This window comes from Dryas octopetala, chromosome 3 (assembly GCF_963921425.1).
Source record: "Dryas octopetala chromosome 3, drDryOcto1.1, whole genome shotgun sequence".
Classification (NCBI taxonomy): Eukaryota; Viridiplantae; Streptophyta; class Magnoliopsida; order Rosales; family Rosaceae; genus Dryas; species Dryas octopetala.
The window spans coordinates 12,585,977-12,608,728 of NC_141368.1; the positions used below are offsets into that span (position 1 = coordinate 12,585,977).

General features: G+C 37.8%; 4 protein-coding genes across 6 annotated transcripts; 1 reads left to right on the forward strand and 3 right to left on the reverse strand.

Annotated features, from left to right (window-relative positions):
* Positions 1-819: 819 nt before the first annotated feature.
* On the reverse strand, positions 820-3,058 carry LOC147291007 (uncharacterized). Its single transcript, XM_086235131.1, has one exon. It carries the CDS (start codon positions 2,322-2,324, stop codon positions 1,224-1,226), a length of 1,101 nt encoding a protein of 366 aa, XP_086091257.1. The 5' UTR covers positions 2,325-3,058; the 3' UTR covers positions 820-1,223.
* A 3,401-nt stretch (positions 3,059-6,459) lies between these two features.
* Positions 6,460-8,302, forward strand: LOC147291008 (uncharacterized). The gene is made up of 3 exons (XM_086235856.1): positions 6,460-6,642; positions 7,468-8,104; positions 8,190-8,302. Exons 1-3 carry the CDS (start codon positions 6,568-6,570, stop codon positions 8,300-8,302), a joined length of 825 nt encoding a protein of 274 aa, XP_086091982.1. The 5' UTR covers positions 6,460-6,567.
* Positions 8,303-8,692: 390 nt separating this feature from the next.
* Positions 8,693-14,545, reverse strand: LOC147291009 (uncharacterized). 2 transcript variants are annotated; one of them, XM_086236274.1, is made up of 5 exons: positions 13,939-14,545; positions 13,274-13,372; positions 12,065-12,109; positions 9,415-9,549; positions 8,693-9,217 (listed from the first exon to the last, which is right to left on the reverse strand). In XM_086236274.1, exons 1-5 carry the CDS (start codon positions 14,350-14,352, stop codon positions 8,894-8,896), a joined length of 1,017 nt encoding a protein of 338 aa, XP_086092400.1. In that variant the 5' UTR covers positions 14,353-14,545; the 3' UTR covers positions 8,693-8,893. The 2 variants fall into 2 exon arrangements, with proteins under 2 accessions (XP_086092400.1, XP_086092401.1); XM_086236275.1 differs by having other exon boundaries at positions 9,079-9,241.
* A 2,789-nt stretch (positions 14,546-17,334) lies between these two features.
* Positions 17,335-22,545, reverse strand: LOC147291010 (RNA-binding (RRM/RBD/RNP motifs) family protein). 2 transcript variants are annotated; one of them, XM_086236881.1, is made up of 12 exons: positions 21,906-22,545; positions 20,727-21,280; positions 20,553-20,642; positions 20,218-20,457; positions 19,557-19,778; positions 19,154-19,445; positions 18,735-19,063; positions 18,502-18,608; positions 18,324-18,418; positions 18,156-18,232; positions 17,972-18,065; positions 17,335-17,774 (listed from the first exon to the last, which is right to left on the reverse strand). In XM_086236881.1, the coding sequence occupies exons 1-11, from the start codon at positions 22,222-22,224 to the stop codon at positions 17,973-17,975; spliced, it is 2,418 nt and encodes an 805-aa protein (XP_086093007.1). In that variant the 5' UTR covers positions 22,225-22,545; the 3' UTR covers positions 17,335-17,774; position 17,972. The 2 variants fall into 2 exon arrangements, with proteins under 2 accessions (XP_086093007.1, XP_086093006.1); XM_086236880.1 differs by having other exon boundaries at positions 18,324-18,421.
* Between the last annotated feature and the right edge of the window lie 207 nt (positions 22,546-22,752).

The following is a 22,752-nucleotide window of genomic DNA, read 5'->3' on the forward strand; positions in this document are numbered from 1 at the left end:
ATCACCTAAATTATAATCAGATCACAATTTTTTCCAGGCAAAAAGTTCCATCCATATAGGTAAATGGAAATTCCCAAAGAAGACATTAAGACAAGGCTTGCAGCTAATACAAAGTCAGGCACATACCAAACTCAAACAATCACCCCAAAACTAAATTTTCTGAGAGATTCCAAGACTCTGCTTCACTTTACTCTTATGAATCCTACTATAGTTTGTCATCCAGACTTCCAAGATTTATTCAACAACTTCCAGTCCAGAAAAATTATTATAAGAAACAATCATTTCAATAGATGAAAGTACACACACTATCCAGCACAGTACCAGCAGCTAGCCTATGTTTTTAGCACATTAGTTGACAAGTCTCTGTGCTGCATGACAATCATTCTTAAAATCAACACTTCTGAAATCACAAGTTAACCAGGGAACTTGAATATGTTTTCTAGGAAACATTTCAAGTACCTTCTAAAAACTTTAAGACATTTAGTAATTAGTATATTGCTTAACAAATACATAGTATTGATATTAAAGCATCATAAAAATTCTACAAATGTGTGTCTGTGTGTAGATAGGGAAATATTCGCCTGAACCACTGACTAGGTGGATTATCTCTTGGATACCAAATCAAGCATCATGGGAATACCAAATCAAGCGCCAAAGCAAACAAATAAAAATTAATAAAGATGCACATCCAGATTTTTTTTTTTTGGTAGAATATTCTGCCCATTATCAATAAAGTAAGCATTCTTACCATTTAATGCAAAAGACTAAACAAAATTGGCAAAAGAAACTTCACAATCTATTTTTGCCAACTTCACAATCTAATAGATAACGTAGCTATGCATTTAAACTGAGATAGGGAGAGAGAACAACTATTCTACATAAGTTCGACTGACTACATGAGACGAGACTACAAAGATTAAGCTACAATCATCCAAAAGGACCAAAGCGAAAGCTAAAGTGATCAAGTCCCACATTCTCCTATCACTTAAAAATTTGTAAAAAGTGGCACCAAAGCGAGTTAAACACAGAACTTACAACTAGTAAACTCACATATCTTGGTCACTAAGACCAAAACGCATTGGCTGCTATCAACAGTAAGCTCATTGATTCATCGGATCCTTTAGACTGCCCAAAGCTCTGAAATTCTGCAAACACATAAAACCCATGTGGGTAAACTCAGCCAAAAGATCCACACAATCCTCCAATTCCAATGAAAGCACCATCTAAGCCTCCGGCGACGGCATTCTCTTGGCTTTCTTCTTCTTCTCCGACACGGCCTTGGCGAAAGCCTCCACAATTCGCTGCTGCGACTCCAAAATCATCTCGGTCCGCTTCATCTCCATCTCCATACGCATGGTCTCGATCTCCCTGGCCATCTCCATCTTCATCTGCTCCATTCTCACAAACCCATCTCCCAAAACCTTTATGGCCGACACCATCTCCGCCACGGGGTCTCTCTCCCTCTCCCTCTTCCCCAACCCGCTGCCGGGCCTCGCCCCTGAATTACTGCACTCCCTCATAACCTTCGCACTCCCATAACTCGGCCCCCCCGAATTCGACCCCAAATTCATCGAATTCAACCCGAATTTCTGATCCATCTTCGGATAAACCTTCGTCCCCGGCTGCGCTATACTAACCCCAGTTGGAATTCTAATCCGAAACCCACCACCACCACCACCACTGCCACCACCGCCACTACCACCAACCCCAATTCCATTCCTATACAGCTTACTCATACTCTTCATATTCGACCCATATCTCAGCTCCTCGTACAGCTCCTGATCCTGGTCATCCTCTTCCTCCTCCTCACCCTCCTCGCCCTCCTCGCCAGCGCTCTCCGAGTTCTCGCGCTTCGTCGCAGCGGACGGACCCTTCTCCATAGCGTCCATACGCTTAAAGTGAACCCAAGACGAGGTGAACCTCGACAAGGGCATGGACCGAGCCCTCTGAATCTCGGTACGGTACCGTTTTCTCAGCTTCTCCATCTTGTGCCGGCACTGTACGGCGGTCTTGGGCGGCGAGGCGGTGGGGCAGCGGCGAGAGACTGCATCGGCGACATCCTGCCAGTGGGTGGCCTTGAGGTTGCCGCGGCGGAGAGAGTACCACTTGTCGCGGTACGAGTCGATGAGCGCCACGGTCTCGTCGTGGGACCAGCAGGGAGGAGGAAGGCGGCGGGAGGAGGGGGGAGTCGGGTTTGGGTTCGGGTTCGGATTCTGGGTGGGTTGGGGCGGCGCCGGGAGGGCAAGAGGGACGGCCTGAGGTGGGTCCGATTGGAGAGGGACGATGGAGTCTTCTAGGGGGGAGGAAGGTGGAGAAGAAGCCATGGATATGGAGCTTTTTGGGGGGTTTGGGTTGTTGTTATGGTGGAGGAGGAGGAGGAGAATGGTGTTTATTAGGGTGGAGGGGTGTAGGATAAGGGAGGCGGCGCACGATAGAGAAGAGGGAGAGGAGGAGGAGGAGGATAAGAAATTGATGAAGTGGTGGAGGAGAAAGTGGTGTTTGGTAGCATGCTGGGTGGGGTTAAAGGGGGTGGGGGTGGGTGGAGGGGTGTGCGGCTGATTTTGAGATCTAGGATGATGAGCGGATGTGGCCACCGCTTAGGTGGGGATGAGGTGGCTAACGTGCGCCAGGGTCAGTAATTCAGTAACCTACGCACACCACCCCCACTGTCTGGCCTAACCCAAGAGAGGGTGGTGTGGGTCAGGTCCACCTCTGACTGACTTTGATCAGATCATCATCATCATTTTGTGTAAAATTGTGTGTGTGTGGTAATACCCACCGCCCAGGGTGGGTGGTGGGTGGTGATTGGGTGGATTTGGCTTGCCATTTTTTCTTTTTTCTTTTTCTTTTTTTTTTCCTCATATGGGCTTGGTTGGGTGTTGTTGGGTTGTGGTGGTTTATGTCAATTTGGGTTTTTGTTGTGGATGAGGGAGAGAGAGGCTGAGATGAGATGAGAGATGGGTGGGGGGACAAGAGGTGGTGGTGCTACTAAATTCGAAATAGTGGAGTTGTTTGTATTTATTGAGCAGAGGAATGGGGTATGGGAGATGTGAAAAGCAAGATGTGGGGCTTTTTTTTTTTCGGATGGTGTATCCACAAAATGGAATGGAGTTAATTATACCACATGGGTGGTGCATATGTGTCGATGGAATATTTAGGGCTTCCTTGCTTTGACCAAAAAAATATTCAGGACCCTGCCAAACTTAAAAGGTATTTCTTTTTGTTTTAGATAATCTTCTATATGTATATATAAGAGGAGAAGGGAGAGTAATATTAAACTTTTAAAAACTCTAAAATTATTTTTGCTTAAAAAATAAAAGGTATGTTAACATTATTTATTAATTAAGAATGAAAAGATAAAAACATTTATGAGATTAAAATTTTTTAAAAAATCAAATAAAAAGGAAACCAACCCTTGAAAAATGAATCAAAACAAATTAGAAAAATGAGCGGTAACATGGGGACAAGGATGAAAATATCGGTGATATCGCCGAGATATCGGTAAATCTGAGGCTCGATATTTAAATAGCATGTAAGATATGTCGTCGAGATATCGGTAAATGGATATCGAGATTTAGAGTTTCATTCAAGATTATAACTTGCACCAATATTTGTTTGCACCGATATTTGTCGATATCGATATATCCGTAAATTTAAGTACCGATATTTTCAACCTTGCTTGGGGAGGAGTTAGGGCAAGAAGACACAATTCATCTCTTAACAGCTCTTCATTTAGGGGGGTGTCCCCAACTTAGATTTCATTGGATTTTAAAAATCCAATGAAATCTAGGTGTCCCCAGCTTAGATTTTAATGGATTCCAATGAAATTTAGGTGTCCCCAACTCAAATTTTAATAGATTCCAATAAAATCCAGGTGTCCTCAAAAAGTCATGAATTTCATTAAGTGAAGGATTTTAATGGATTTGGATAGATTTGAATCCATTTTTTACATATAACAAATTTCATGAGAATTCCACCCAATTTCTTTGAATTTTGATGGATTTTATGAATTTTAAAATCCATTAAACTCTTTTAAAATCTGAGTTGGGACACCCCCTTACTTTCACTTCTTAAGGACTTGCAACATTCTCAAATCAGTGTCATTTACAGAGACATAAAGTGACATCCTTTACAAACAACGGGGAGGTTATCTCAATTCTTTCAAATTGTTGATTTCTTTTTGGTCGATTTGATTCACAATGTGTTAGATTGGATAGTGTGAATTTGTTAAAAATAAATTGGATTGCGTGAGATTCTGATAATTTTCTCTTTTGAATAAATGGGTTTTGGGTGTTGAATTTACTTTTCTCTTTTTTACCTTTTTATAATGGTTTTTTTTATTTAATTGTTTTTTCACTATACATATTCTTTTTGCAGCAATTCCCTAACACTCTCACACTCCAAAATTAGGCATCGGTGCACTGGAACCGTGATTTGAGAAAATGGGACAGGATTTGTAAGATATAGTAATTACCTAAGTTTCTGTGACATCTTTCTTTTGGATGCCATTCAAGTCAATATGGTATGCCAGTGCATACGATGGTGGTGAGGTTGGGCAAGACTTAAGTCTGTGGATCGATGTCAAAGCTACATTTCCTGTTTGGGCAAACATGATTCCTAACATCACTGACATCATATGCAGGTCATCTTGCTTTCTTATTCTTTTGCATTACTTAAGATTTGTTGACTCTTAAAATGTTGAAATATTTAGCCTATTTTGATTGGTATCTAGCTTATAGCAATTATTAGGCATCCAACTGATAAATAACAAACAGATGGGTATCAAATTTATCAATTATTATTATAAAGGGTTTTTTTTTTATCAATTTACCCACTTAAACTTTCACCCATTTTTCACTTCATCACTAAATAAAGTTTTTGACTCGATGTGGCACCTTAATTTTAAAAAAATTTCAATGTCAGACCTCCGTTACATTCTGTCCAATTTTTCATCCAAATATATGTGCAACGGATGTGACTTAGTTTTAAAAGATATTTTAGTCTTTAAACTTATAGTATCAAAAGATTCAAAACCATCATTTAGCCAATAAAAAATCCTCCAATGCTTTATGAATTTTGATCGACCAACCTTCTTGCAACTCCCAAGGGTTAGAAAAAGAACTTAGAAAAATAATGAAAATGCTACAAAGAGGTAAGCATGTGGTTGAATTTTGTACCACGTTTGAAGGGTTAATTGGTGGAAAGAAGTGAGAATTTGTAGCTCAATATAAGAAATAACTTAATCTAACACAATTATACGCTATGTTAGAGTTTAAGTATAATTAGAAATGACTTTAGTGTGTATGAAGCGAGCTCCATTTATATATTGGCATTTGTTTTTATTTCTGTATAGTTTACAGTTTTTAAAAACAAATAGAATATGGCCCTATAGCATTGGATGGTCATATACCATTCATATGGTGCGACTATGCATTCAAAACTTTTTCTTAGAGAAGTTTCACTGTGTAAAAGAAGGATGACAATGGTTTGTTCTTTTATCTTGGTCAAAGCTCAAACTCCATCTCCTCCTATTCACCTAGTTTTTTCTGCACAAAGCACAATTGGAATTTTCAATGGCCGGTGCACGGATTTCACAATCATGTTAAATTGAATAATCAAATCTTAAATTTGTTGTTGCTCATTTGTCTTTCAAGTTAAATTCCTCATGTGAGCCGTCAGATAGCTTTTTAAATATTATATTTTGTTTTCCTCTATGGTATTTTTGAAAACAGTTTTTGAATTATGAAGGAAACCAGCTTTAGTATCCTAGTTATTTTAATACAGATACCTCACAATTTAAAGGAGCAGAGGGAATTAAGTAAAAAAAGTACAGAATTTCTGGAAAGATGGGAATCCCATGGTTCCCATTTTAATATCATTTGCTGCTAAACCACTATGGCAGACATTCCATTCAATGATTCAAAACTTGGTTGACAAGAAAAGCTTCTGTTATTCATTTCATTAATTATCAATGATAGACCTTAATGTGTGGATTTAACCTATAAGAGTAGTTCTTACTTCCAAGAACTAGGTGATAGACTTTATCACCTAGTTCTTAATTATCAATGATAGACCTTAATGGACCCAAGATTGTTTTAAGCATCTCTTTCTGGTGATACAAGTGCATTGCACTCATTACTAGCTCAAGATCCCCTTATACATGATCGTGTAGCCTTAAACTCAGTTGATAATCCTCTACATGTCTCATCAATGGCTGGACATGTGGAGTTCACCAAAGAAATCATATCCCAAATGCCAGCATTTGCCAGAGAGCTTAATGAACAGGATTTTAGTCCCCTGCACATTGCCTCAGCAAATGGGCACATGAAGATGTTGGCAGAGATTTTGAGGGCTGGAACTGATTTATGTGTTATGAAGGGAAGAGATGGGAAGGTTCCAATTCACTGTGCTGCAATGAAAGGGAGGGTTGAGGTTGTGAGAGGGCTGGTTTTGGCTTGTCCTGAGTCTATTGCTCAAGTGACTGTCAGAGGAGAGTCTGCTCTTCATCTTACTGTGAAGAATAACCAGTTTGAGGTTGTCAAGGTTTTGGTGGAGGAGCTGAAGAGGATGGAGGTTGTGAACTTCAAGGACTGTGAGGGAAACACTGTGTTGCATTTGGCAACCTTGAGAAAACAACATGAGGCAAATTTTTTTTTTTTTTTTTTCTCTCTCTCTCTCTATCTAATTCTCGCTGCTCTACTTATTATGATTTTCCTCTTTCTTTTCACAATTCATGCACATATATATTTATTTTCATGAGTTGGTTATGAAACAGATTTGAGGAACCATCTATATGCATCTGATTCATATGGTTAATTAAAGGATTCTTGAGCTAGTTTAGCTCTAAAATATATGGAAATTTGGCATTGGTACTGGTACAGAGGCAGAGCTAATTAAGGGAAATGGTTATTAATTGCCAAAACCAAAATTGTTAATTTACTTCCATATTCCACAGCATATGTTTGCAAAAATATGAACTCCAATGTTTTAGATATTTATTTTTCTGACAGCACTTGGCTCTCAACAACATTTTTTAGCATCTGATAGAGCATGAATGCCAACAATTTTTATTAACCTCTTCAGACTTGTCATCATCACTTTGGTTTGTACTGCAGTGCCATTATAACCAAGAATGGTAATTAAAATCATTTGTGATTTATAATTACTATATATAACAAATAAAAGGATAGTGACCCAGTGGGTTGCTTTTTGAAACTTGAAGAAAAAGATAACCAAGGTGTGTCTAGAGGTAACTTGGTGAAGGATGTCTGCTAGAATTAATTAAATGTTTATTATAGTATATTGCTCTGCATCAAATTATGCAAAGCAGTTTTGAATGAAGTAGCTTCTTCCATATGTGTCTGTGTAGACCATGCATGAAAGTTTAAATGTTATAAATATCCAGTGATTTGAAATATAAATATTTGTGAACCCATTTATCACATAGCCTGATATAATGATGTGCAGACTTTAGAGCTGCTATTGATTGGTGATGACATTGCGGCTGTGCTGGATGTAAATTCTATAAATTCAAGTGGATTCACTGCCAGAGATGTCCTAGATTTCATTCACCATCAAACTGGAGCAGAATCCTTTGAGTACAAAATGGTACAAAAGTTTCAACAAGCTGGTGCACTCAAATCCCATGAAATTTTAACTCGTCCTCCTACTGAAATTTTAACTCGTCCTACTCCTGCTCATCAAGTTCAAGCAAACAAATCTGATGCAATTCCAAAACCAACCCCTTCATCTCGCCTAATGAATCTCTGGAGAGGAATGAGGAAAGAAATCGAAGATTCATCTACCGAAAATCAAAATGCCTTGATGGTTGTGGCAGTGCTGATAGCAACAATGACTTACCAGTCAATACTAAGCCCTCCCAGTGGATTTTGGCCTGCAGAATCTGTAAAATCTCCTAGCACTACCACTATTTCAAGGAGAGCCAAAGAGGCTGGAGAGGCTGTCATGGGAGGTGACCCTGAAGTTTTTGCCATGTTCACTGTTTTTAATGCAATAGGATTCTTTGCATGTATTGGGATGATCAGTCTGCTCACCAGTGGATTTCCTCTCAGGGCTGCCTTGAGGCTTGCCATACTCTCAGACTGTAAATGCAACATATGTCATAGTTGTTCTATATGAAGCTCCAACAAAGATGTGGACAGTGTTTATTGTGATATCCATGATGGCAGTCCTTGTGCTTATAGAGTGTGCAAGGTTTATGCTATGGTTGCTAAGGAAATTGGGTATCTACCCAGCTAGTAGAGGAAGGTGTTTCAAAGATGGAAATCAAGTGGGAGTTTGAAGTCAAAAATTTGTATATCATGGTCATAATACTGAATATTCATTTCTTGTTGAGATTTCAGAAGGAAAAACAACTTGGCATAGTTATACAGTATACAACTTTGAAGAACATGAGATTTTTCCCCTCCCCACGTGATTGATAATATTTTAATCATGAGGGTACGACTGAAATGTTTTAAAACCCGAGTGACATTATAATATAGAGCAAACTACGACAGCAATTTGTTTAATCTACTGAAATATATACAATGCTTAAAATGCCGACATAAAATTCTATATAAAATAACACACCTCTCCACCAACAGACGAATCAACTATATTGAATGATATAGAATGTGAGTGTGACCAAATAAGGGTAGACTGCAAACATACAGATGAATTACTGCACAACTAATAGACATTTCAAGCCCAATTAAGGTCAAAATTTTATAATCAATTTCTGAAAATTCTTTGCTATCTACAAATTGATAGGCAACAAATCTGCCTAGCAAAGAGGAACTAGCATAAACTTGAATTTTAAAAGGCACAAGAAAAGCAACATGAACTATAGCTGACTTGAATGTTTGTATTGAACCTCACACTGTCGTGATTTTCATTTGATTCTCTGGAACCGTAAAGCAACAGGTCTCTCCAAGACAGAGACGCTAATGTTACTCCAAACCTCTTGTTTGGTTGGGAGCTGTGCAATTTTCTCAGCAATTTCCATGTCTTCAGGAAGAACAGAACCAAACACGGTGTACGTTTTTTTCCACTCGACATGTTTGGCCAGGCTGATAAAGAATTCTGGGCCAGAACCCACCCAGGCAACTGATCCTCTTCTGATGGTGTGGCGGTTCTCTGCTAGAATCTCCTTAAAAACGATCCCGTGGGATTCAACTGTTCCTTGTAAGAGCGCGAAAGGGGGGCCAAATGGAGCCTATATAGCTCACATGAGAAACATCTGAATGAGAAATAAATACTACATCAAAGCCATCTCTTGAGCAACTATAAATGTTAAAAACCAATGGTTCTATACAAAGAAGATATACGCTACAAGGGTATCTTTTACAGGAGTGCTAAATCAACCAGCTGAAAATTTAGTTGTAGCTTCCAAGTCATGAAGTATAAACTTACATTTTCTACATGATTTCCCTCAGGATCCCAAAAGCTTCCGCGGTTCTCTGCACGATAAAAATGGCAACCTGCATAACGCACTTGCAACAGCTCAAAGATATAGGAAACAGAATGTGGGGCACAATCAGGAAAGAGCTGCAGAAATTAAAGAACAAAAGAATATTTAGATATGGCAGTCATTCAGTGTAGTGTAGTAGACGATTACCAAAACTTAAAAGAACGTAAAATGCATCACTTATGAAGGAGCATGAGGGAAAACTCTGAAAAAGCTCCTAAAGAAATGATGATATTTATATTTTCCTTTGGCTTTACTCGATGACTGTACTGGTGAAGGCGAACAAAAAATAAATATCTATGCAATAAGATGGACATCAAAATAATAGCTTACAACTTTGTTTGCTTTCTACTGTCTTCTATGCAACTAGACAAACTGTAAATAACACAAATGTTTGTCAAATAGAACGAAACAAGGTCGATAGCATTATGTTTATTTATATGTCAATAATTCATTTATGATAAATCACTCATAATAGCCCTAACTCATATAAACAAGCTAGAATCCATGTATAGCAAAAACACCCATCTCCATTCCCACTATGACAAATGAATTTGGCATTTAATAGCAAACACTGGTCAATGAACGTTTTGCTTTTTAAATGAACGAATTCTAAACCTATGCCATCGAAAAATGGCACTAGAGGCACTTACAGGTGCGAGGTCAGGCTCGAGGTTCAACTTTGTTTATCAACATAACAATACTAGTTTGGATTTACACAAATTGATACAGTAAAATTTGGTTAGTTGTTTTCCCCCAATCATGTTTAGATGTGGTTGACATATGCATACCAGCACATCTATGCAAGCACACATGATATTATAAAAGCTCGTACAAGGAAGCTCATAATCATGTTTTATAGAGTCTGGGTCATCCCATGGTGATTCCAGTCTTGTCACTAAGAAATCAGATACCTACTAGAGCTTCAAATTCATAAAGATACCCAGCCAAAATACAAAGGCTTAGAAACATGACCACTAAAATCAAATATCTTAATGAAGTAAATTTTCTGGGAAATTTAAATTCTATACACCCAAACCAAGATTACTTGCGTAAATTGGGGCAAAGGAACCATGGTAACCTTTACTTGCGTGTGCCAAAGGCAGCATTATTATAAGCAAATAAGAAAGGCAACAAGAATGTTAGTAGGCATATCATAGGGGAATTTATAAATCCTGTCACTCTTTTCAGAGGAGTTTGGGAGTGGACAATGTTCAGACATTTAACTATATCACCCCTTTGCATGTAAAGCCAGAACACACAGCAGGAACACAAACAGAAAAGGAGAACTAGTGTCTCAATTACTAAATACTAATACAAAAACCAGCCTTTCTGTGCAGGTGAAGGGGATATCTGTAGATAAAGTTGACATTTTTATTTAATTCTTTCTAGATGTGTAAAGGCAGACATTATCTGAAACATGGTCTGTTTCTTTTTATACAACGGATTAGGACTACTCATAAAAAATGTAAGCTAGAGCAGAAAACTAGGAATGCAGAGAAAAAAGTCAACAAATAAATACCAGTGTAATGAAACTTAAAAGCACACAGTCAGAACCTTATGGTGGCTGAGGCCAAAATGAAAGAGTGTTAGTCTCGTTACAACCACTAAATCATGATGGCTCTACAGTTAGACCATTCCCTTCACAGCTATAGAACCATAACTAATAGCTTGTATGGGAATTGCATTTATTAATTGACTGATTGAGCGAGAGAGAGAGAGAGAGAGAGAGAGAGAGAGAGAGAGAGAGAGAGTCATCCTCAAGCCAATATTGAGAGAGTAGAACACCTAAGATCACTTCATGAGTTAGTTCCTTTGCTCCTCATTGCTCCAATGCCCATATTCCTATCTTTCATAATTGGTGCATTTGTTCCTTGGTTCAGAAGGTACTTGGACATATTCTAGCTGTAGGAAATAGTAGGTTTCTTCGTTGGCCGTGGGAAATAATAGGTCTCAAAACCCCACATTCTCTACATTGACCATTTTAAAAGAAAACACTGAGGATGAGACTATTGTCCAATTTCTGGGACAGAAACACGCTGTGACAAGATATAGGAAGGAAAACCCAAAGAAAAATGTTAAGAACTTAAGGTGATAATATCAAAAAACGGTTCTAAGGCGGGAGTTGGATACAATAACGATGAAACTGATGAATGTAATCACACGTTAACATTAATAAATTTGATTTCCTCGATATGAAAAAAAGAATTTGGTGCTCAATTTTTTAAGCAAAAAAAAAAAGCACTGATACAAATAATAATATTAAGTTATGCTAGGGCCTAATATACTACCATGTATAAAACAAATACATTTAGTACCTATCCATACCAAGTCTGAAATGAACATTTTTGGACATATTCCAGCCTTGGTTGCATATTCATTTACGATTTTTTTTAAAGAACAGAAATAATAGTCAAAAAGTCTAAAGTTAGGAACAATATGTGACAGAGCCAAGTCAATAATAAACAAATATACAACTTAATTTTTCTCTGACTACATTATCTTCATTACTTAATTGTAATAAAACTTATTCAGGGTTTCCATATAGAAAATATTAGGCATCTAAAAGACTAAATCCCGTAGAGAAGTGCTTACCTTTATACGAAGAGTCCCGTATTCTGTTTCCAAGCCAACAATACCCTGTGTGAGAAAGTAAAAAGGAAGATACAAGCAATGGATTATGAGAACAGACAAGTAGACACTTAGATGATAGAAATAACTGCTAATCCAAATTCATTATAGCCTCTACCAGAATTTACAAAACAAATTAGTTCCTCCTAGTGCATGTGTGTTAGATGTATCAGAATTGAGGGATACATAGTTCCTCCATGAGGGATGTCTTTTTTCCAAATGATGAATGTTCCTGCTTAATTCCATTATAACCTTGAAAATATAATTGTAGTTCACATAAAAATATCAATAAGTTGATGTTTTCATAATACTTGATAATCTACACAAAAGACGTCAAATTTTTCTGTCTCCTCCTCCTCCTCCTCCTCCCCCTACCTTTAATCACTTACTCTCTTTCCTTTTCTCTGATAACACCTCTCCCCTCTACCTCTTATCACTTTTTGCACTCCTCTTTCTGTCTCCCATAGACATAACTGCCATTTAAAATAATTACCTCCCCTACTGAAAGTACTAGAAGTTTCTTCTAATTTCTACAATCTCAATTTACCAACTCACCTCAACTAAGCCTTCTCCCAAATACAGTCGCAGTCAGCTAAAAGGAACCAAAGGTAAGCCACTCTATCAAAGCCAGGTTTCAGAGCAAACTACACTGGAGTGTAGGCTCACCACTCTGAATAACTGGTTCATTCATTGTTTTATACTCACGCATTCATTTTGTGATTTGCAATTATCTTTAATTGTATACAGGCAAGTGGGCCCCTGCTAGCGTGAACTAATCAAATCCTAATAAAACAAGAATAAAATGCTCATCAGTTTATAGGTGCAGTAATCTAAAAAATAAATAAATAAATAAAACAAAAAAGAAATTAAATAAAAAAATTCCCAAAAACATTGAAATTTTTTAAACGCCTACCAAATGACTTTAGGGAAAACATAGTAATTACAGCTCTGGTTACTCTGATCTGAAAATGTCTTTGAATTGTTTTGTCTCACAGAAGATAAGTTTGTTTATCAGTAAGGAAAAACATATATAGGAAACTCAAAAGCATGCTCATAAGATACATCACTACACGTATCAAACATTATTGTGTTATGTGTGCTTGTAACTTTTAAGTAGTATTTTTTAAACTAAATAAAATAAAACAGAGTATTATGCTGTACAGAACAATTTACCTCTCCTTTTCCAAAGATAAGTCCAGAAGTCCACATAACTAGATTACCCGAGTCTTTCCTATCAGGTTCCCAGGTATCCTTTTGTTTCTTTAGCCAACACTACAAACATGCAAAAGACAAGCATCTCATAAGTCATAACCAAACCGATTATTTCAACTTAAGGACTTATCAAGAATGCAATATAAATTCAAACGCAAAATTGGTATCCAAGATGCTAATTTACATAACGGCCTCATTCATAATGATAGATTTCTACATTTGAATCCTACATTAAAAGAAATCCACTCATTCAAATTAATTGTGCCAACTAAGATTACCTGAATCTTAAGAACAAAGAAAATTATGGTAGAATAGTAATCAAAGTTGTAAGCACCACTACACTCAATCTTATTGAACTTCAATTCTCAATCAACCCAGATAACTTGCCCACTTTTTCCATCTATTATTTTCAGACCAAATTGTATCAGTCACCAGCATATCAAATTCCTGTACAATATATGAAAATTACACACAACTGCATTACAAAATTCTAACTAAATTAGCTCACAAACCTTCCTTCGAATTTACTGGAATAAACCAAACCGTAAAAGGAACACAAACCAAACACCAAAATATAACAGATTTGATGAAACTGTTAACGAAAGTAAAGAGAGAATAACCTATACCTCACCAAATCTATCTCCACAAGCCTCTCTATCCCCACAAAACACCCAACTGTCACACAAACAAGGACCACCTTGATCCCCACACATACCCTTACAAGCCATGCAACACTCATCAGAAGAATTGACCTTAAACTGAGAACCCCATTTCACAGCATCACCCCAAAGCTCCAAATGCTCAATCCCTCTGCAACATTCTCCATCATCATAATCATTTTCTTCTTCTTCTCCTTCATTTCCCAAAAGAACTTCACCGCCATTCCCACCCAACTCTGAAAACGAAGCAACTGTCACCCCATTGGGTTTGGAGAGCACAGAGAAGAACAGGTACGCCATGCAACAGGAGATTGCACCCATCGAGAGAAGGGCCAAAAGTGCAAAACGGCCAAGCTCTGAGTCGGTCTGCCTACGACCCATTTGAGTTTACAGACTGAAATGAAAAACCCAGAAAGGATTTGACTTAGTTCTTTGGATTCATGGTGTTGGTTCGGGAATTTGATAGAGATTGAGAATATGAACAAGAGGGCTGTTTTATTAGATTTTGTAAAACTGTCGTGGTGGAGTAGTGAAGCGTTTGCTGACACGTTAGAACCTTAATTTAGTTCTGGTCTGTTCTCCGGACCCGTCCTTCACACTTCACAGTTTTGGATCGGGTTTGGTTCAACCGGTCCAGTTTGAATATTTGAATCCAAGCCAGTCGATGCAACATTTTATAAATCTGCATTCCGGATTGGACTAGTTTTTTGTTTTTTTTTTTTTTGGCCACTGACTTGTTTTTTGTTTTATCTTTTTAGTTTATGTATGTAAATTCACTAAATTGTTAAAGAGTCGATTCTAATCATTCTAAAATACTTTGTTGACCACCCTCTGATCTTTCTATTATACCCTTAAGACAAATAAAAAAATATCTGAAAAGGATATACCTGAAAATTAGAAAAAAGTGGTCAAGAAAGAGAAATATGGTGGTCAAAATAGAATTACCAATAATTAAATTGAGTAAAGAAGTATTTAATAAAAAATTGTTAAGATAAAAAAAAAAGACTTCAATCAAGAAATTTTAGATTGAGTGTCTAATAATAATTCGAGTTCACAATCAATTTATGTCTCATGATTATGTCTCAGAGGACAGTATCTCAACCCATATTAAAATCACCAATTCACTTGTAATGACATGTTGAGTGTGCAAAGTTGGATCTCTCACCTTCGGTAAAGAAAGGGATGTCCTTCGAAACTTATCAAGTTTAAAATTTGCAACCCAAGTCCAATTCATGCTTTTTCAAAATCAAGTTGCACCTTATGAATTAGGCATTTGATGATTTTATCAATCTATTATCTTTTAATCAAATGCTTTTCTAATTCCTTTAAAAATATATTTGGTAGTGTTTATTTGATTTTATTAATGTGGTTTTGTGCTTTTAAAGGTGCCGGCTTTAGTAAATGAAAATTAAAGCAACCTCCTAGACTTCATATTTGTATCCCCATGAAATGGATAGTAAATGGATTGGTTATAGCGTTGTGTACTCTTTGCAGTTTCAATATTTCAATTCCTGTGAGGACACACTCTTTAGATCAGTAGCACTTCAATTCATATCATTACAAGTTGTGTTAGCCAATTTATGGAGAAAAGCAAGTCAATTTATGCATTCAAAATTCCTTTTTCATTGGGAAGAAAAATGAATATTACCCATTAAATCATAGAAAATGAAGTGACAAGCAATTGAACATAGAAGTTCACCCTGGGATGAAAAATCAAACTGACATTGCAAGCCAATATGTTGGCCAGGATTGCTCAAAGAAATACCCACTTCAATGATAAACGATAAAACTACAGGTTGGGTCGGACAGAAAACACTTTGAACCCCTTTATTCAAATGTTTCATGTAGCATATAGTACAATAACAACCAAGTGTTTGGACTTCTTTTAATTTTTATTTTTTCTGCAGGTAGAACAATGCAAAATTGTAACTTCCCTACATCTTGCATTTAACGATTATGAGGAATAAAATGTCTCTTTAAGGCATTTATTAAAAATCTATTTCACAAGTACAAACTAGCGGTGAACACAATTAATTCTTCTGCACATGCACAAAAAACTGAGAGAGAGAGAGAGAGAGAGAGAGAGAGAGAGAGAGAGAGAGAGAGAGAACACCCAAATAGAGCTTGATAAAGTTGTTTCCTGCAATTATTTACCGAGTAAAAGTACATTTTCAAATGAAAGACTAGGAGTAGGCTTGTTACTGCGTTGATACTTCTGCCAAACAGAACCTGTGGGACTCTAAGCCTAGAACCAAATAATGAAATATTTGAATGTACAGACAACCAGGTTGTTGTAATCCCCTAAAGAAAACAAGCACTCTTACAAACTATCCATTGCTAGACAAAACGCAACAATGCCTATCAAAATTTAATCCAGCATTTGACTGGCACCCAAATCCCAACTGGATTGGATATAGAAGGGTGTACCGAAATAACACCTGCGAAAAGATACAAGTTCGAACGTGCAAGAAGTACCCTAGATACTACAGCAATCAAAATGAGTTGATCAAGATTAAAAAGAACTAGCAGTCATGACTTTGATAAGCCATAATGTTCAATCATAAGCTACAAGGACAAGCAAGAGCCATGTATTATTACATCCAAGCTTCTTTTAATCTAGAATGATTGCTTAATAAAGGATAACTAACAACCTTTAGCCTCCTATAGTATATGCAAAGTCCAAGATGATCCACCCACACTTATATGGGAAATTTTCACATTAAGATATGCTTCAAAGTGTAATATTTACCAATTGCATACTTTCTTTGGCATCAGTAGTACAATATCAACTGTCAGCAATCCCGATTATAAATACCAATAGTGTTGTTTCTGTTCTCAGGAACTGCAGCAATGGAAGCAATTACGTCCTTCACTTGTCCATATATTGTACTCAGGTTGATTAGTCATCGACTCTCAAAGGTTCTTGTTAGAGGTTAGCAAGCAACTAATAGATGATACTTAACTCAGACGTGTTAGAAACGGATGTAATTTTATTTTACTTGTCAGTCAATACTCCTTAAAGATATATACATAATATAATCTCTAGTAATTAAGTGTATTCCATTTGAACCTGTCTTCTACTCATCCTTGTTTGTAAATTTCCCAATCAGGTGAAACACAGTACCAGTTATCTGTAACCAAACATGTGCTTTCCAGTCCTTAAAATCCAATAAATATGTCAAAATGCAAATTTAACTCACATGGCAACCCAAACTTATACACCAGCAAAAGAGATTCCAGGTCAACCTTCTCTGACCCCAATCTCGTACAATTCCAAGCAAGATAAATGCCTCCATAAAGCCTTCATTTCCTAGTTAACTCACCGAGACATTAATTCAAGGTTATGGAACTGAAAAGATTAAGTGGTCCAAAATAACCAAAATGTCTAATTATTCAAATCCAAAACCTTCCAAGAGGATTCAGTATAAAAAAAATATCCAAAACACCTTATAATCACATTAAGAAAATCCTCGTTCTCTTGTCACATATGCAGCATGAATCCAAATTTTCCATCAGGTGGAGTTCTTATAGGAGATAAATAGAAGACAGTTCATAAACTAGCACTCATATGTTTCATCTCTGAATAACTTGAGCATCCTTACAGCAAAATAACTATGGCCTCGCAATATCTGGTCTGTGTAAATCTAAGAGGGCTTGAACCACTACAGCCCTATTGTATACAATGAAAGATTCCCAGCAGATTCAGAGGCTCTTAGTCAAACTCTCTCTCCAGAACTGTAGGTATCATATGCAAAAGCTTCATACAGTCCACATCCTACAGCAGCCTCTTGGTGATGTCAGATCTGTTCCACAGACAAATTCACTTGTAACCATATTGCTCTTTTTTCACCAATGACCTCTTAGAGCAAAAGAAGAGATGCCATGCCTTCGAGAAACATAAATCTCCAGAATATAGTAATAATGACTTGGGCACCTTGGGCACATAATTATGCACTCATTGAATTAATAAAACATGAAAACAACGCAACAATTAAATTACCTCAGTAGTATGAGCCAGAACCACCTGTACCCATATAACTGCTTCCACCCACACCACGACCAGAGTACATTGATGAGTAAGAGCCACCACCAACCTACAATAGAGAATAAAGAAATAATAATACATGAGACAGCTACACAAAACAGATATTCTCGTCATTCATCAAATTAGATTGAGAGCATACATCATTTCCACGAGACATATAATCACCACCATAGCTCGATGAGTACATTCCACCAACATCATTACCACCATAGGAACCTGAAAGCCAAAGAAAGTCAAACACTTAAGACCTTTAACTCTATGATTTCAATGACACCAAATATCATGCTACCATCAATTCCAAACGCACCTCCTCCGTAACCCATGCCTTGACGACTGCTATAAAGTCCATGTGAATCCTGACTTGTTCTGCTGCTGCCATATCCTAAACTAGATCTCCCAAGTCTACTAACCACAATAAAGGTAAGTTACTGTCATAAACACATGCAAAGATAGAAAGTTAATGTTTTCAATTCAAGGGAACAAACCTATCACTATAGGCATCCCCATATTGAGAAGAGCCACTTCCATACTCATAGTCCAATCGTGCCCTTGATTGGCGAATGCCCGGATCAGCATAACGAGGAACATCATCCTAGAATACGGAACATATTGGAAAAAACTTAAGACCATATTTCATATCTGACCAGAGAAGGAATGCAGATACATGACCAAAGAAATTGCACTTTCAGCTAGAGAAAATGCAAACAGCAAAACTAACCAGGGCAGAGTATGGACGCTTTGATCCAGAAATGGAGTCATAATCACGAGCACGACCTTCACGGTAACTTGGGGGAGGAGGGGGAGGATGCCTTTCAAACCTTTGTCCATAACCTTCATCTACATAAGCTCTCCTTGCTGCTGTACGAGAAGTACTTCTTGGTGCATCGGAGTAGCTAGGACCACGTGGAGCGTAGTCATCTCTATATGATTGGCGTCTCTCTGGCACAGCCCTTGAACCATAATCTGCAGCTGCTCTGCTCCTTGGAGGAGGAAGATCATCACGCCTACCATATTCCCTCTTGAAGCTACTCTTTGGGTATGCTGGAACTGTTCAAAAATTGCATACCAATATAAGTAACAAATGACAAAACTGCAACACAAAACAAATTGACCACTATAAAATCAAATATTGTATACCAGGAGGCCTCCTGTCATAGGACCTAGCTGGAGGAGGCAAAGGCCTGCCTCTAGGTGGATAAGAAATCACAGGGCGTCTATCTCTCAGCCCAACAGGCCTCTTCACACTGGCTGGAGGGATACGACTTCCAATTCCTCTTAAACTCCGCATAGGGAGACTTCGTGGTGCTGGGCGACCCCATGAACCCCTAATAACTCGCCCAGCCCCCCGTGAAGACCGATAATCTCCACGACCAACATGTTTCCCTTTACCTCTCTGAAGGGGTCTTGACAACCTCGCCCTAACTTTAGCCTACAATATGACCATAATTATGATATAAATTCATGTGCAACTAATGTCAACTGCGCAAATACCTCATCAGAAATATCAAAAAGTGAAATAAGATGTTATCAGCCAACACACCTTGTTGTCTCCTTCACCTAACTCTGCATTGTTAATGCTTTTAGCACATGTCACCGCAGCATCATGAGTGTCAAATGTAACAAAACCAAAATCTTTCCTCTTGGCAGAAGGCATGTTCCGTGCAAGCTCAATCTTTTCAACCTCCCCAAATTTCTTAAGAAGCTCTTGGACATGATCCTCATCCCATGAAGCAGGTAGGCCATCCACAAATACAGTTTTAACCTGCATCTCCATATATGTGATCAGCAGCTCCAACAAGCACCACGGAAAATCCTCTAAATGACATAATATCAGTGCATAGCAGAAAGGCAATCAAAACTGCTTTTCCATGAATAATTATTGTTATTACAGACCAAAATGCAGAAAATTTAACAAAGATGGTGATATTAAAAATTAAACAAATGTTACCTAAAATCACCAACGCCCATGAAACTAATCTATCATGTTTGTAGATGTGATGTTAAATTCACAGACAATACTAAAAATATTCAAGGGCACACCAATGGGCATATTCATAACGCAATCATCTTCCATGGTTCATGGAAAGAAATATGTTACTAGGACCTCTGTGTACATCACATATACTATGAAAAGTTCTAGACAAAGCCAATCCATCCAGGGTTCCTAACATCCCTACAATAATGCAAAAAATTTAAATTACCTGGGCCATTATTTCGTCACCGGGGTCAATGAAGGAATCTGCAAAAGAAACCTTTGCAGGCCTATCAACTCCAAACACAATATCTCTTTTCTGAAGACGCTTAAAGGCATCCATGGCATCCGAACGAGATGAAAATTCCAAAAAAGCAAAGCCCCGATTCATTCCCTCATTGTTAGTATCTTCGACCAATGTCAAATCCTCAACATTATCTACTCCATAATGTTTCAATTTCTCTTTCAACTGGAACCACAACCATCACCAAAAAAATTAGGAACTTTTTAGCAACTCCTCATAACTCCACTAAATTCTAAAATGACGTAAGCCAATATACTTACAGCATCCTTTGTCCAAGTCTTGGATATATTACCCAGAAAAAGGGTATCACTGTCTTGACTTGGAGTAACACCACACTGTTTCCCATTAATCTGGAATTGCAATCATTCAAAGGATAGAATTTAATATGTGAAGAAGTCAGTTGCCGTTCAAACTACGAAAGGATAAAAAATTACCACTGGATGTTTAAGCTCTGTAACAGCTCGTTTTGCTTGTTCGACAGTTGAAAAACGCAAGAATGCAAATCCCTTGTTCTTCTTAGTCTGAGGATTCATCATCAGTCTTACCTCAGTAACCTCACCAACTACACTAAAAACTTTCCTAAGATCAGCATCAGTTGCATCCTTGTCTAGGCCACCAACAAATACTTCAAACTCCTTGCGCTTCCGTCTCTCCTTAAAAACTTCATGGTGCTCCTCTTCCTCAGCATCAACAGTATCTGCATGCTCATGCTCTTCACCAGCATGCTCCTCATAGTCTTCACCCTCAAGTTCTTCTTGGGTATCTTCCAATTCCTCCTCAGCCATATCACCTTCTTCTTCACCTATATTCTCCTCAGTTTCTTCATCTCCTTCATCCTCGACCTCCCCGACATCTTCTTGTTCAATTTCCTTCTCATCATAATCAACTGCACCATCTTCTTCGGGTTCATATTCAGGTTCATTATCCTCCAGCTCTAATCGTTCATCTTTTTCATAATCATCTATAGACTCTTTGGCCTTATCTTGTTCTGCCATAAAATTAAGATCGATAATCCCTCTAGTCAAAAGAGACTCATATTCTACATTATGCTCAAGCATATTCCACATGCAATTTAATTAAAGACAGTCCTTGTCCATCTTAGCATAAACACAATTACCAAAATTACCATGATTATACACAAACACACAAGTGAGCTAAAGTAGAAACATGATCAACATTTACAATGGCAACACTGCCATTTTAAGCTCCATAAGAAACCAATGTCTTAACACATAATTGATCCAAAAACAAAGTCAAAATAGCATTAACCACATTAAGAATGCTTCGACAGTCTGCTTCGGCTCCCCACAAAAACCAATTGTACCAGTAATTTAAATTTTTAAAATTGATTAAAGAATAATATAATGAATCCCTAACCTTTACGACAACCCTTCTGAGAAGGAGAAAATTCTTCATGTATTTTTAAAATTCTCAATTAACAACCACACAACACGTAGAGAAACTAAGCATAAATCCCATAAAGAAAACAACAAGCTTTGGACAACTTGCATCCATATCATGCAAAAAATATACAACAATGAGAAATCAAGGGCAAAATTACTCAATCCGTCAGAATCTCGATTAATTCAATAATCCAAAAAACAAAAACTTACTTTTTAATCCGTTCTGCTCTGCTTTTGCTTCAATTTCAAACCCTGAAGACCCCGGCTGATCGATATCCATCGGCTTCTCCTCAACAACTAGCTGCTTTACCTCGACAACCACCGGCTTTTCCTCCACAATTGGCTTCTCTTGAATCTCTTCAACCCTGACATCCTCTTTAGCTTCCACCACCAGCACCGAGACCTCGGCCTTCATCGACTCATCGAGAGCCTCGGGCTGGTTCTGGGCCTTGGGTGCTCCTCTGGTGGCTCTTGTCGTCCTCTTAGGGCCCGCAGACCCCGCACCTCTCTTCACCGTCCTCGGAGGCATTGTTCCACAATCAAATTACCCAAAACTTCACAGATTTCCCAATCAAAACCCCCCAAAACAAAATCCTAAATTTCACGAATTTAATACGAAATTAATCAGAAACCCTAACTTCACAATTTGAGGAGGGAGGGGGGAAAGAGAATCAAAACCCGAATAGGATCTGGACCGAAAGATCAAACATTTGATGTATATACTATTTATAGAGAGAATTGCAATGGAAACGCTAAATCACGTTTTAGTACGAGTCAAATTAAACCCTAGAAACACAGTGAGAGAGACCGGAGACTATAACAAAACCCTAATTAAAGAAAGGTGGAGATCGATTTTGGAGCCTTAAGGGCTAAGGCTGAGGGCATGTGTGCATATATATGCGGGAACGAATACGAGCTGCTTTGAGTGTTAATCCTAGGACAGGGATCGTTAGTATGAGCGAGTTACTTGACACGTGGGAATCAGGAATTGGGTAAAGAATAGTGGGTGGGACACGTGGCTTGGTCTTATAATCTGTGTACTGAATTTTGGTACACA